The following is a 16107-nucleotide window of genomic DNA, read 5'->3' on the forward strand; positions in this document are numbered from 1 at the left end:
AAAACCTACAAAATAAACTTTTCTTTTGATAAGAACACATCTTAAATATAATGATGATCATTTATAATTTCTTTTTTTTTTTTGGGCATATTCCTAAAAGTACTATTTAACTTTTTTTTGGTTGAACACATCTTAAATCAATAGTTAAGAGCACATCATTTTTTTATTTCTTTTTTTTTTTTTCTAGTTCAAAATTACTTTCGTCATTCATAATGATGATCATCTTAAATAATTTTTTTTCCAAAAATACATTATCTAAAGTGATAATGAATATTTCAACTTTTCGAGCATGCTTGCATCTTAAGCTAGTTAGGTTTTTTGACTTTATCTAAAATTATATCGTGTCGACTATTTTCAAATACAACATTAAAAATACATCTCGTAAATTAACAATCTGATAAAACGACTTCTTTTCTTTACAGCTAAAGTTGAGCCAAGTAGTCTATCGAAATTTATTTATTTATAGCATATGTTTACAACATACTTCTTTGTTCTACTTAATTTATAATATTTAATTTTAAAAGATCACAGTAACAAATGGGTCCTATGATTATATTACGATAACTCAATTGGTATGGTATGTAATTAGTTAACAGGAGAATAGCTACAACTACTTACTGAGTAGTTTACAATGTTCTATCCTTAACCAACAATTGAATTGTGATTGTTTACGCAAAATTCAATCAACTCCTAACCTTCTTGTGATCTTATACGCAAAATTCAACCATAGCAACTTAATTTTAAAAATTATTATATTAATTCAATTTAAAATATGTTGATAAAGTACTCTCTCTTCTTCTTTTTTTTTTTTTTTTTTTTTATCATTTTTGCCACTTTGATTTTTAGAGTTACTGAGAAAAAAAACCAAAAAAAATATGTGTGATAGAGTAATAAACGTAAACTACATTTTTTTCCCTTATTTTTTCTTAAAACTACAACCTTTATTGATCAGAAAAATACCCTTATATAGGCTTACAAAGTCATACAATACTACCTTAATTAGAAAATACAAACTCTAGATAACGGGTCTAACATGATCTCACTAACTTCCTTATTCTTAGCAACTAATTTAATGGGTCAACATGATCCCACTAACTTCAGTGTTTTTATTAACTTATTATAATAACTAACTCCTACATTAGTTGATATTTAGATAATTTATATTGCGACGAATTTATCAAGACCCCACATAAATATATTTTTTATATAGATCGATGAAAAATTATAATCAAAATTTGACACTAAAATTTATAAATTTTATTTGAGAAAAACATATGAAAACGGAGAGAGAGTAATACTCAATCAATAAGTCAATTAACATAATATTTAACAAAGACATAACAAAATTCTCAATCTTTTTTTATTTCCTTGATTGAAAAATATATTTCAATATCAATTATAATTTTTTTAATTTAATTGATCTATCCACATGACAACATACTAATTTAACCATTATAATATCAACTACTATAATTTTAATAAAACTAATCTACCTTAGACCAAGTCTTTAGAATTTAAAAGAAAAGGAAGACTAGTAGCTACCATATATATTTTATACCACCTACCCCTTACGCTAAATACAATATAGTTATTAGAATATGTCTAATATGTATCTTTTAACAAGGAAGACTACTATTTTTTTTTATATATTTTTTAACCTTATTTTTCACTCTATTTCTAATGCCTAATTTTTTTTTTCACACACCTATCTCTTTTGTGAAAAGAAAAATGTTTAATTCTACGGTTTTTTCTTTCCAATACAAAAGGTAAATTATCGATTTTCATTTTTTTTTTCTCATTTCACCTTAATTTATCACTTTTTTTATTGTGGGTATAACGTTTTATTATTCTGATATACTTGCAATATTTCGGTATGGGCAATATTTATCGTTCAAACTTATTTTATGTACTGTGGCTGATGTGTAAAATTAAATATAGTCAAGTGAAATCTTGTTTAAATTGTCTAATAGCATACTTTCATAACATTAATATTTTATAATTTTTAGACTTGTATAATTTAATATATAAATAAATAAAAATATTAAATAGAATAAAAAGTTAAATTTATGAAGTATAATGAAATAAAAAAGTATTTGTTTTTAATTGACAAATAATTATGACCTCAAGCTCTATCACCCAACCAACAATCAACATGGTCTCAAGTTTCCTTTTTTATTGCCCTCTTTTATTATTATTATTTTTTTTCTTTCTTTCCCATTCATTCTTCTTGTTCATACATACTAGTATTAGACAAGTCTTATAAATTTAATAGCCTTGTTTTTCCAAGATGTTTCCTTTTTGTTTTTGTCTTTTGGAATTAGTTGAGAGGTCTTTTACCCTCTCTTTTACTTACTCTTTCTCTTTCTAAAACCTTCTTTTTCTCTATTCAAATTCCAATGTCCTCCATTTTAGGCTCTCAAGGTGTGTTCTTGGCTACAGCCATGGCTGCCGTTTCTGGTACTGTTATCATCTTAGCTTTAAGACTTCAAAAATCAATCCTTAATACTTCTTCTTCTACACAATTTCAAGTCAACCCAATTCCAATTCTTCGTCCCTGCCTTTCTTCAGGTAATTTAAATTATTCTAATCCTCTGTTTTACTCTGTTTTTTTCTTTGAATTAAAAAAAAAACAGAATTCTGAAGAAAAATTGAAAATGGGAATTTGATTACAGGTGAAAAGAAAGCAGAAAAAAAGAAAAAAAGGGTGAGATTTGCAGAAGATGTGGTGGATCCCACAGGGGATAATCAGGAATTTAGAAGACAACATAGTAATCATTTAAGGAAGATTAGTAAAATTGAAAACAGAGGAATGCCTGCAAATCGTGTTGCACTTTACAATGGAATTCTCAGAGATCGTGTGATTCATCGTATGACTTACTCTTTTTAATTTGTTGTTTTTATTTTATTAGACTTCGTATTAATCTAATTTCTCTGTGAATTTCTGTATAAAATTTTGATTTTTCTTTTTTTTTTGGTGGGTCAAAAAATTTATTACAACCCCTTTAAGAATGTTTTTTACAATAGAGAGAGAAGTGGGAATTAGTTTTTTTTTTCTTTTTTTTTTATTGAACTCCAATGATCATGCATGAATGTGAAAGAGTACTAATTTGTAATTAATTAATCACTCCTTGTAATTTTTCGATTGGAATTGAGTGAAACTTCATGAAGTTTATGTGATTGAATATGAGGAAATATTTTATTATTTTTTCATGTATTTATGTTAAACGTCCTATTGTATATCAGATCAAAATTCATTCAAGTTACAATCCATGATCCATCAAATGTATTTATTTATGGTAGTTGTGACACATGTAAAGATTAACACTATATTTGGATAATAATTTTATAGAGAAAAAGACGAAAAGGAAGAGGAAGGGAGGGGAGGGAAAAGAGGGGATGAGAAATAAAAAGGAAGTAACTCTTGCTTATTTATTAGAAAACCAAAAAAGATGAAAGACTTTTTCAAAATTAGTACCTTAAGAAAAATTCTTCCATTAAATCCCTCACCTCATAGTCCCTTCCCTGTTATTTTATTAATTATTACCTAAACAAAGAATCTTTTATCTCTGTAAATCTTTTTTTTAATTTTTCTTTTATTTCCTTCCATTCAAACATAATGTAATAGTTTCAAGATTTTTATAATTTTGATGGAAACTTTTGCATTATGAATGTTTTTCAACCTTTTTAATCCTCTTCTTTATCAAAATCAATCGAGTTAAAATCTCTTAAGAAAACCCAGATATCATTGAAACGATAAGAGGTATGCTTAAAACAATTAAAAAATAATCAAAATGAGTAAATTAAAATAAATCATCCAAAATAAACACGAAATAACTAAAAACAACTGTTATAAAAGAGTATATAATGATATGAATAATTGCAAATAATTTAGTCGTATCAATTGGCCTATTACATTCCTCACCCTTTTATAAGTTCGGCACTATTACATACGTAGGAAAATCTGAAGTCAATGAGCTTGTGTGAGATTTGTAATACATACTCCATTCGTTCTTTAAAGAAATTCTTAAAAGGAAGACTTACAGAAATTAAGAAAAATAAAATCTTGTAGATGGTGTATATATTATATTATTAAATAATAAATTTGATAGAAGAAAAATAAAGACCATAAACATTAGAAATATTAAAAGAAAGTTAGTTGAAAAAAATATAAAATCATAACTATTAAAAAAATATTTTAATAAGTTAATGAAAACATATGAGACCATAAGTAATATAAAAATGTTAATGAAAGATATGTGGGAACCATAACCATTTTTAAAATACTAAAATAAAGATAAATAAGGTTAATTTTGTTCAAAATTTTTTATTATATATAAATCTAAATACTTTTTATGAAAAGAATACATAAAACAACTGAAAATGATAAATAGGAATAATTTTAAGAAATGGAGGTAGTATTTATGTGTTAGCTAAAGGGTTTGTTCAAGTTCATACAAAGTGGAGTATTATTGATCATGTTATTGTTCTTTGTCTGTACCAAAAGTCTATAGGGTTTGCATTGATTAGTCTAAACTATAATGATACTCGACACCTTCCTTTTATTTATTTATTTATTTATTTAGCTTTCTATATATGAATATGATGTCTCTTTGTGGTTTTTTCCAATTAGAAAAGTAATACTTTCTCAGTTTTAATTTTCTTGCAACATTTATTTTTTATGCAGTTTAATAAACTAATTTAATTCTTAATGATTTTAATTATATATAATAAAAATTATAAAAAATTGATATTAATAATTTTTGTAATGAGACGAAATAAATAAAATTTCACTTGATTATGTTTTTAACCTATATATTAAAAATTAATTACAAATTAAAATAATAAATAAATAATATTAATAAATAATATTATTTTTCTAATATTACAACTAATTTGAAACGAAGAAAGTATATAAAGAGTTAACGGATGTACGTTGGAGTGCAAATTCAAGGTGTTTCAATTAGGTTGACCTAGTTTATAAATAGTAAAAAAATCCCTTCCTAGTATGTCTCCCAAATTAAGTGGATCTTCCAAAACAAATTAACAATTTGTAAAAATTGTGATTAAACTTAATTTAAAATGTGAAGAAAAGGAATTGGTATATAGGAAAAAAAATTAGGCATATTTAACTTAATTTAATTTAAAACAATACGAATTAAATTAAATTAAACTTAAACTTAAAACTTAAATTTTGTTTGGCTAAAACAGGTTTGGTTCAACTCCAAAATAAAGTTCACAAATAATTATTATGTTATTATGTGTATAATCTATAAATAGTATGAGATGTCTTGAATCAATTTAAGGACATATCTTTTTCTGGAAAGTGGTGGACATGGATGAATTAGGACACAATAATTGATGCCTAATATACAAACTTTGTTTGAGAATCAAAATTATTACCTGTATGATGCACAATTTTTTATTTATATTTTCAAATTTATTTATATATTTCAATAAAGGGAAAATAATTTGTACTTATTCGTTATTTAGTTTTGAGTTGTTTTATTTATAAAGAAATTCTTAATTTTTGCTAAATAACATAAGTTTTAAACTATTTTATATCAAATGTTTCAATTATGAATTATAAAATTATAACAATTATAAAAGTAAAATAACATACTCCGTATCATAAATATTTTGTTATTATTAGTTTAAGCAAAAAAGATAAATTTTCCCACAAAAATATACTCCCTTCGTTTATTTTTGTTTGTCCACTTCAAGTTTTTTTACTTTAGGAGAAAGAAAATTAAATTTGATATTTTAAGTATATATTGAAGACAAAATATATTCATGTGAAATTTTATTCGATTCGTCTTGATGCAAAGAATTTTAATATCTAATTTTTAAAATTATTTATGATTCTTACTTAGAGATATTAAAACTCAAAATTTACTTTGAATTACGTGTAAAAATTAAAATGAAAAAAAAGAAACGGAGGCAATAATCAACTTATACAAAGACATCCATAACTTAAATGGAATATATTGCTAATAATGAAGCAACGGATAGAAAAATATGAGTATACTACTTATAAAAGCAAATCCAAATAAAAGTTTATTATATGTGTAAAGTATTTGCAGTTTATTTTTTGATGTCTTAAATATTGTAATTTAGAAGTTAAAAAAATCAATAAGTGTAAATAATAGCGTAGTAATGGTTTGCAGAAAAGTTTAAAAAAATATTATGATATTAATAGTGATGATAAAATCATTTTTCCATTTTGGACAAAAATTTTTCTTGAAATTATGATACCTAAGGTATTTTGATAGAAGGTTAGCAATGTTTTATTTTAGTAATATTTTCAGATAGATGTATAAAAAATAAATTTGACTTTTCGCATAATTTTAAAGTATAAGTTGAGTTTCAATATAATTAAATACGTTTTATAAATATATTTTTAGATATATTTATTAAAATTCTATATACTAAGACGAATATAATAGAAAGCTGCTTTGATATATTTTCAAGTTTAAATATCCAAAGAATTTATATTTACATTTTTCTCTTCTTATGTGAAATATTTCAAATGTAATATTGTTGAGATTTTGAGCATGTAGGAGATATTCCAAGTACCTTAAGTAATAAACAAAGCAAGAAAGTAACAACGAAACCTAAACATCACCGCTCGACCACATGTTCGTTCGAGCACTTTGAGGCTCGTTCGAGCACACCTGTTTTGTGCAGTCAGTTTGTTTCAAAACATTCTGTTTGGTAGTCTGGGCATGTGCTCGTTTTAGCCCTTATGAAATTTCGTGTCAAAAAGTTTTAAAAAAGTAATTTGGCTCATACTCGTTCAACCACCTATAATGCTCGTTCGAGCACTTAAGAACAGTGCATCTGCTCGTGAATTGAAACTTTGTTTCATGGAGCAATGTGTTGTTATTAACTAATGTTTTGCTTGATTATTATCTGATTACCATCAGATATAATTAGTAAATTGATTTGGATGAATCCTTGCTACTTAACTATATAAATAGGAGTGGGTGCGTGGTGATCAAACACAGTTGAAGATAATTCATGATTTCATCTTTTTCTCATTCTCTTGAAATATTAAAGAGAGTTATAAATTCTTTTATTGTTTTTTAGATTTCATTCTCTAGATAAACATATAATTATTTATTTCAATCAGTTTGTACTAATCAGTTGGAGTGATTGATTGTATCTTATTGTGAATTTCCATTATTATTTGCGGGGAAATATCACAATAGAAAGCTTGTAATGACCGTTGCAAACTAATCTTCTCTACCGTGTTGTTTAATTCGTGGTTCATTCAAGCAAGTAGTCCATTATCATACACAAAAGGAAACACTACAAACATTATCGTTTTTTTGTAGTTTATTTTCTACATTATTATTTGTAATAAATAAACGTTTAAAATAAAACATAGCATATATATACCTATTAACAACATTTAACTTATTAAATTTTATAAAAATTAAACATTAAACAACGTACTCCTTCCATCTCATCGAACATTTTGAATTAGGTGTCATAAACAGTAAGGATTAAGGAACAGGATTATGCTTTGCATTCTACTGTGTTCGTTCCCTATAATTTTTTAATTTTATTTCTTGAAAATTTGTTCCCATAAGTTTGTAAATTTTTCTTGGTGAATGTTTTTTTTTGGACGGACAAATCTGGTGAATGTTAAGTGTAACAAAGTTTATACAAAAAAAAGTGTAAAGAAACTTGAGTACATTTATGTACTTAATAAATAGTTGAATCCAACTCACCAAGAATAAATATATATGATTTGTTTATTGTCTATTAGTAGTGAATAGTGATAGAGTATATATAACATATTTTGGGGCCTCAACTATCAAGTTAAGAAACTAACTCAATCAAAAGCTTAAGATGATGGTTGAGGCCCCATAATATGTTATATACTTGAATATTCCACTTTAAATGAAGGGTGGCTGAGATTCGAACCTGTAACCTCTTATCACGTTAACTTCTGATATTATGTCAAGGAACCAACTCAACCAAAAACTTAAGTTTTTGGTTGAGTTAGTGCCTTGACATGGTATATATAAGCTGATGGTTGAAACCCTAAAATATATTATATACTCTAACAAATGGTTTACACACTAAATCCCCTAAGTCCATACCTAAAACTAAAACAAAAAATGCTGAAATCATTATACCCCCAAACTTATGAGCTGTCACCTTGTGAAGTAAAATTTTTTCCCTCCAATATAGGATGATGATGTCATCCTATTATATAATGGAATTGAATTTTTCCATTGGTATTGATTAATATTGATTAATCCTAATAAATATTATCATACTCAATACATTGAAATTGTTGAATTTTCTCAACAATGCCAAAATGTATTGGAATTGGTTTATTTAATCAAAATATGTAAATGCACTATTAGAATTGGTTAATGCAATTAACTTTTCAATAATCTATCTAATGTATCTAGAGGTAAAAGAAGACATATATTGGTGAATAAAGATTAAAGGTCAAACAAAAAATGAAAATAAATATTTGCATTTGTAAAGGAAACAATTTTATTTTTGCAATCATCTGACATTTGTTTTAATTTTATACTCTAAATTTCTTTTATTATTTATTTATTTAAATAGACACAATTACTTTAAATGATTATTTTATTCATAAATTTTTAAAGTGTCAATTATAATCTTATAGTGGTCAATAAGATAATTGAGTTAATTACATAGATCGATCTCAACATTCAAATAGTCTCATACAAGACAATTTAATTTTTATTTTATATTTTTGTGATTATTTAAATTATTTTTGTATATAAATGTTATGGTTATTTAAAATATTTTATTTAATTTAATATTGTAATATATGCTCAAAATAATTTATTAATATTAGAATTTATTTTTAACATAGTTTGTTATGCTTACTTAGTAAATGATAAAATAGTATCAATAACATCATACAGAACTTATAAAATAGTACTCCCTCCGTTTATTTTTGTTCTTCCCATTTACTTTTTGCACAATTTTCAAAGCAAATTTTAAACCTTAATATCTCTAAATACACATAATAAAAAATTATAAAAAGTACATATTTAAAAGGTATACATTAAGACGAATCTAACGACATCTCACGTGAATATATTTTATCTTCTAAATATGTGTCAAAAACATTAATTAACTTTCTCTCTCCTTAAAGTGGAATATTACAGATGAGAAGAACATTAGAGAATGGAGGGAGTATATTTAAAATTAAAAATAAATTAAATATTAGCTATTATATGCAATTATTAATTCATTGAAAATCAATAACCAATAATTTACAATTCCTTTTCTGTTTTTTTAAATAATAAAAACAATAAAATGAAAAAATCATACATCGCACGGGAATTATGTAATTTTTTCTAATATAAAACACATTATTCTATCTACTTAGAAGAACTAATGTAAACAAAGTATAAGACAAAATACTACTATATACTTTGAAAATAAATGAAGATATACAAATATAAATAGTTTAAAATTTTGAGTATTATTTAAGCACCGATATTTTTCACAAATATTGATATGAATATAATTGATTGCTTATTAAGATTTTAAGAGAGTGAAGATTTATTCCTAATTTTCTGTTATTGGGAAAAGAAATCAATGGAAGGTGAGCCAAAAACTTCCATATTCCCAACATTGACTGCTTAGGGGCTGTTTATATGAATACATTTAAAGCTTGTAGGCTGCAGCATAGAAGGGGGACCGTTTCTTCGCCATGGATCAATCAGCCTTATAGACGTACTCGTGCGTTCGTTTGTTATAGACTCGTCAAAGCTTGGGACAAAGTTTCATATTCTACTTTTTAATGGTAGGCTATTTTTCGTTGATGAAGACAAGTTGGTTTAATAATTCATTCCTTGAAGCTTATGAGAATAACAAGGCAACATCTTTGGAGTATGAGAAATGGGCATCCAAAAAGAAGAGGGACATGAGCACTATTTAGTTTGCCATTACTCCCAAAATCAAATATAACTACTTAAAAGGAGACATATTTTAATGTGTTTCTAGAAAATCTTTTCAAATTATTAGTAAAGAATATCGATCCTAACTTAGGGACCCTAATCAGACACATATACATTTAAGACGAAGAGAAGGTGCACATTTGATGATAGTGAATGAAGCCTAAAGTAGTTGTTGCTTTAGCTAACAAGTTGAGCACAATAAATAATACTCCCTTCTATTCAGCTTATGTGTCCCATTTCCTTTTATGGTCAAGTCACCTTAATTGTCCAATTTCTATTTTTGGTATGGGTTTTGACTTTTATGCCCTTAATAACACTATCCTATTTTCAATTATACCCTCCATTACCCATACTAATTTTCCTTCCTTACATTAAAAAACTCATAATATCATTCTCTTTCCTACCCTTAGGGTCCACTTTTGACTCTCCTTAAAATCCGTGAAAAGTCAAATGAGACTCCTAAGATAAATAGGAAGGAGTACGATGTTATATTTTATGGCATACTATCACATGCTATTTTAACGAGTTATGTTTCTTATAGTTCTACTAATTATGTTAGAGTTGGCTACTTAGAAGAAATAGTTACTGTCTTTCCCTTCTTATTTTGCACAAGTTGTAGAATATATAAAATTTAGTGTAAAAGTAAATTGAATTGGAGATGAGAAGAAAAAAAAAACAAATGGATAATAAAAATGAGTAGTTAAGATAGAAATGGAATATAAGTTTGTAGATGAGATTTAAAAAAAGAAATGAATCATTTTCAAGAAAAAAGTGTAAAATTATTGAGATAAATTAAAATAAAAATGGATGCAAATTGATATTAATAAATATAGAATATTGTTGAGGGTGACAAGAAACATGAATTGAGACCCCATGTGTTTCGATGTGTTTCTGTACATGTTGGATAATAACATCTTCCTATTACATCATAGATATTGAGTGATGTAATACTTCTATTTGACAAAGAAGAGGTGCGTCATCCCTTTGTATACTTGTATTGTCTTTCCAAGTATATGCCGACTTCAATTGTCACTCCTAACTTGTGGGTCTTGGCCAACTTAAATCGGAGACTGGACGATGTTCATTCCATCCAAACTCGCTGTCTTCTATTTTTAAAATTGGGAGACGGTCTTTTGAGAGACCATCTCTAATTATGACGGGGCTAAAAAGGAAAATATAGAACACGTTTCTTGGTAGATATTAAGAGTATTGTAAGTAGACATTTAGAATATTGTAAGTACTTAAGTACTTATTCGGTGGGCATTAAGTATATTGTAAGTAGTTATTAAAGATATTGTCAGTAGACATTAAAGATATGTGAAACAGTCGTATTATTAATGAGATTTCATTAGTCGTTTTTAGCGCCAATTTTTTTTTACATATTTGTTCATTACTAATTAAAATTTAATTAGTGATGGTAGTAATTTGAAAATTTTCTACGATGATTAGAAACTTCATATCTCGTAACGTAGTTATGAAGTGTAACAAGTAACGTAAACTTTGGAGGTAAAACTTAAAGTTGAGCAACTACCCATAACGTTTCGGGATAATTATAATACATATCCGAAAACTTTATTTACCCATGTTGAGAATAAATTAAATATTTCATAAACATATACAAGTGATTTTTAAACATGAAGTACATGTTACATAACTTGTTACATGTACAACAATTTTTACCCAAACGTTAAACTATCTTAGATTAACCTTTCCTACACTATAATAGATCAATTTGGGGACAAAGATCACCTCCCAACAACTAAAATCAACCAGCTATAGCTACCCAATTTTCCTCCATTGCATGCTCTTTATTCACTTGCACACACAAGCTAAATGTTCTATCCAAAACCCCCTCTTGTCCTAGTCAATGTTAGACATCATTACATGCATGCAAAGACCAAATACAAGGGCCAAAGAATATGATTTTTTATGTAGAAAATCAGCCCCTCCATCATCTTCATTTCACTCATAAATTGTCACTTAATACACTCACAAACTCATTCAAATAACTTCCCTCAAATACCTCTACAAGCCCTAGAAGTTTTCTACTTCAAAATCTCACTAAAACCACTTGAAAAACACCCATTTTAGAGCATAATAGCTGTTGTTCAGATTAATAAAAATCATCATATACTCCTCAAGGTATTCATATAAACACATACAAGGCCATCTCTAATTACTTCCAACAAAAACACTTTTATTTCCTTACAAAAACACTTACAAAAAGACTATTTATATGAAGTTTATGAACACAAAAACTTCATAAAAACATTATTCATTTTATTATACTTCATCCATATCACTTTGGAGCATTCTTACAAGGTATTATAAATTCAAGTTTACAAACTTTGTTTTTGAAACTTATACTAGAACAAGTACATATAAAAATGATTTTTGTATGAAATCTTTCTCATAAATCAAGTACTCCCTCCGTTCCTATTTGTTCTTCCTATTTGGGTATTTCACAAAGATTAAGAAAAAGAGAATCTTTGGTGGTAGTGGGTATTATTTTAATTATATAATAGTGGGAAGTAATGATTGTATTGGAAGTATGAGGTTGTAGTGGGTATTATTTTAATTAAATAATAGTGTGAAGTAATGATTGTATTGGAAGTATGAGAGAGAAAATAATTATAAATAAAAGAAAATGGGTACATTAAAAGAAAAGGGGGATTTTAAGGGGTAAAAGTGAGATAAAAACTTTCTAAAAATAGAAAGTATTTTAAAGTGGAAGAACTTTTGAAACTGCCCGTTATAGTAATGTGGAAGATCAAAAAGGAACGGAGGGAGTATGTTGTAAAGATATATTTTATGACTAAAAAGAGGAAAAATCATCACTTGTATAAATATATAAAAGTTGAAAACTAAAAAAATGTATTTCCGCAAACTTATAAATTTCCTTACTTTAAGGATTTAAGTAAAATTATGGGACTTAATTAAGTATATTGCTCAACATAATAAGTATATTCCAAATATGTTAAAATCATCACAAGAATTACTTTAACAACTCCAACTAAGGAAAGTTAATTGCATGTTAGAAATTCAAAATTATTATTGATTTTTGGATGAATGCAATATGTTTAGTTGAAGAGTTGGAATTGAGACTTGAAGGCTAAGGACCCGAAGTTGGAACCACTTCTAAGAACGCGTAGGAGCTTACGTGGGAGCTTACGGAATAATTATATAGGCTTGAAGTCGAGGTATATCACATAGGGCTATTTTTAAAGGATTTAAAAACAAGTTGGGAAAGTTTGTGTATAAAATTGTTTTTAAAAATAAAATTCCCAAAGAGGAGTTTTTAAATCTTGAAAAATGATGTCAAAATGATAATTTTGAGTATGGATTAGTTTCTTACATGTATTATTGTTGTGGGCATCATGCATGTTGATTTTATAAATTGTTGTATGTTTAAAGACATGTTTAACACTATTTTGTGAAAGTTTTTTGTGATGGAAATGATTATATGAACTTTGAAAATATTTGAAATTCATTTTAAAAGAAATTTTCAGTAGCTATATGTTAAGAAAATCTCTTGGACACTTTTTGTTGAAATTATTCGTTAAATTGATATTTTAATGGATTTTAAGGTGTTAAATACTCTTATCTTAAAACATGGTATTAGATAAACTCTTGATCATCAAAACTAATTAATATAACCATATTATAATGTCTCCAACAAGATTTGGGTAGAATATATTTAGTTTGGAATTTTCTATGATTTTTGAGTAATCGTTAAATTGTTTATTGGTAAATTGTGAAATAATAAAATATAAAATAATTACCAAATAAAGACATATGGATATGAAAATTTTATCACATACTCATATAATAGTAAATAAATTTGGTAAAATTGTGAGAAGATTGTGTTGATGTTTAAGGACCTTAATAATTTTTACTCGATTGTTAATAAACGGTAAGTTAGAAAACGGTAAAATATAAAATAAATAATAAATAATGTCTTTTGGACATGAAAATTTTATGAAACACTTATATAAATATTAGATACATTTTCAAAAATTATATGGATTTTCGTGACCATATATGGACTTAAATAAATTTTATTCGGCATATCAGTAAAATAACAATATTAATTATTAAAAATATCCCACATGATTTTTAATGGTTATTTAAAATTTTATACCCCTTAAAATAGTTTTTGGAACATCATAGAAGTTTTATAATATTTTATTCAGACTCAAATAATTTTAAACCTATTTTATTCTATTTATCGATAAAATATCTATACAAAATAATAAAACATTATACATGACTTTTATAAGTTTGAATGGTCTAATAAACATATTATATGACTTTTAAAACTTTGTTATAATTTTATTAAGCTATTTATTAATTATTTACTAATTTATCAAATTAATAGAAAATGTTTATTTATTAAAAGGTGTAATATTGTTAATTAAATTTGGATAGAAATAGACCTATATCAAAAATTTATAATTATATTAATAACTTACTACCTCATAGAATAAAATAAGTTTAGCCTAGATGGTTTATAAATTTTACGGATTTAAGACACCATTTAAATAACGGTAAATACCTAAATTATCGAAAATAATCGTAAGATCGTTATAAATTCGCATAAACAATTATAATCTGATGGGACAACCTTAAATTCATTTTAAATAAGTTATTATAATGACTTGATTAAATTGGGCCTTGTTGAAGAATTAATAAGCAGTTTGTAAATCAATTATCGATTTTATTATAAGCAAAATTATCTCGTATTTAAGAAAATAATGTTTTATGAAATCTTCTGTCATGATGATTTTATAGACTTATGAATTATATTCTAGTTGTTTTTAATGAATTTTAAAACTCTTTTAAGTTATATTTACTTTACGAAGGATTGAAACGGAACATTTTAGTGGTTTCCATACATGCTAGTGATGCCCCAATATAATACAAAGGTAATGTTTGATGATATGATTATGCTAAGCATGTTTTACCCATGTGGGAAATATTATGATTTTATTTTGCTAAGTCGCAAATAAAGTATATTTTGTTATGTTGCAAATAAAAGATGTTTATCATATGGAAAAAGTTGATATTTTTGACTTTCAAATGCTCTTGAAATTACAAGATATATATTATATACAAAAATGTTTTAACCTAAATGGTGGGTACATATGCCACAGCAAATGTTGTGTGCATGACTAAACGACTCACCAATGCTGAGCGCGTATTGTTCACAAAACCATTGTGTTATACTTGCCGGACATGTCGCAGATGATAGACCGACTACCAAACGAATCACAGGATGACTCACAGAGTACCCATGCAAACTTATGACATGACTTTTAAATTGATTTGGATCCATTGAGATCTTATGATTTATGATGAAAAATGAGAATTTGAAATGACTATAGAACCATTGAACTTGGTTTGAATGATAATATGATTTATCAGATGAAAACGCATATTTCAAAATGAATTTACTCAAATCAAAAAGGTTTTAATAACTTGTTTGACGAACACTAGTGTGTTTATACTCAGCCTTTTTGCTGATACTATGCTTTGTACGTTTTTCTAATGGTTTTGTTTTTAGAGTAAACCCCTATGGCACCTCGACGGAGAATGGATATGCGAGCGGATGATGAACCCGAGTTGGAGTATGACTCCCCTTTTTTTTAGATCTCTTTATTGTAATCGAGAGACTATTAGTTTAGTTGTTTAGATTTAGACTATTTTAAGGATGTAATTTGAACTTTGGATTTATTTTGATTTGGTTGTAATTTTCCTTTATTTTGGAGAGTTAAGAGTTTTGTTATATTGCATTGGTTTCATCTTTAATTAACCCCTTAATTGTGTTGGCAAAATTAAGCTTCCGCTTAATCAATACTAGATTTCAGTTAGTGTTTGCCTACATAATTCGAGGCAGTTACAATATGGTAAGTAGGCTAGTAGGCTAAGTTTCTCGATAGACATTAAGAATATTGTTAGCAGGCATTTTAAGTATTTTTTCAGTGGGTATTAAGTATATTGTAAGTAGGCATTAATAGTAATGTAAGTAGACATTAAGGATACAGTAAGTGAACATTAAGGTTTAATGGGCTGGGCTTGAGAGAACGGTTGTTTTTAAAATTCAATGGTGAAAGAAGCATAACAGAAAATTATAGGGTCTTTAGTT

At 26.3% G+C, this 16107-nt stretch overlaps 1 protein-coding gene across 2 annotated transcripts; it reads left to right on the forward strand.

The window, feature by feature from the left end:
* The first annotated feature begins 2226 nt into the window (after positions 1-2226).
* Positions 2227-15687, forward strand: LOC130815421 (uncharacterized). Of its 2 annotated transcripts, none has more exons than XM_057681885.1 (3): positions 2227-2568; positions 2673-2867; positions 13047-13185. In XM_057681885.1, exons 1-3 carry the CDS (start codon positions 2397-2399, stop codon positions 13076-13078), a joined length of 399 nt encoding a protein of 132 aa, XP_057537868.1. In that variant the 5' UTR covers positions 2227-2396; the 3' UTR covers positions 13079-13185. The 2 variants fall into 2 exon arrangements, with proteins under 2 accessions (XP_057537868.1, XP_057537869.1); XM_057681886.1 differs by lacking the exon at positions 13047-13185 and adding an exon at positions 15526-15687 and having other exon boundaries at positions 2229-2568.
* Positions 15688-16107: the final 420 nt, after the last annotated feature.

The sequence above is a fragment of the Amaranthus tricolor genome, chromosome 6, assembly GCF_026212465.1.
Source record: "Amaranthus tricolor cultivar Red isolate AtriRed21 chromosome 6, ASM2621246v1, whole genome shotgun sequence".
NCBI lineage: Eukaryota > Viridiplantae > Streptophyta > Magnoliopsida > Caryophyllales > Amaranthaceae > Amaranthus > Amaranthus tricolor.

What these genes read in the sequence shown, in the direction of transcription:
- LOC130815421 (XM_057681885.1), top strand. Translation starts at nt 2,397, where the DNA reads ATGTCCTCCATTTTAGGCTCTCAAGGTGTGTTCTTGGCTACAGCCATG. An exon ending in TCGTCCCTGCCTTTCTTCAG is followed by an intron (nt 2,569 to 2,672) that starts GTAATTTAAATT and finishes ATTTGATTACAG; the next exon opens with GTGAAAAGAAAGCAGAAAAA. An exon ending in CAGAGATCGTGTGATTCATC is followed by an intron (nt 2,868 to 13,046) that starts GTATGACTTACT and finishes CAATATGTTTAG; the next exon opens with TTGAAGAGTTGGAATTGAGA.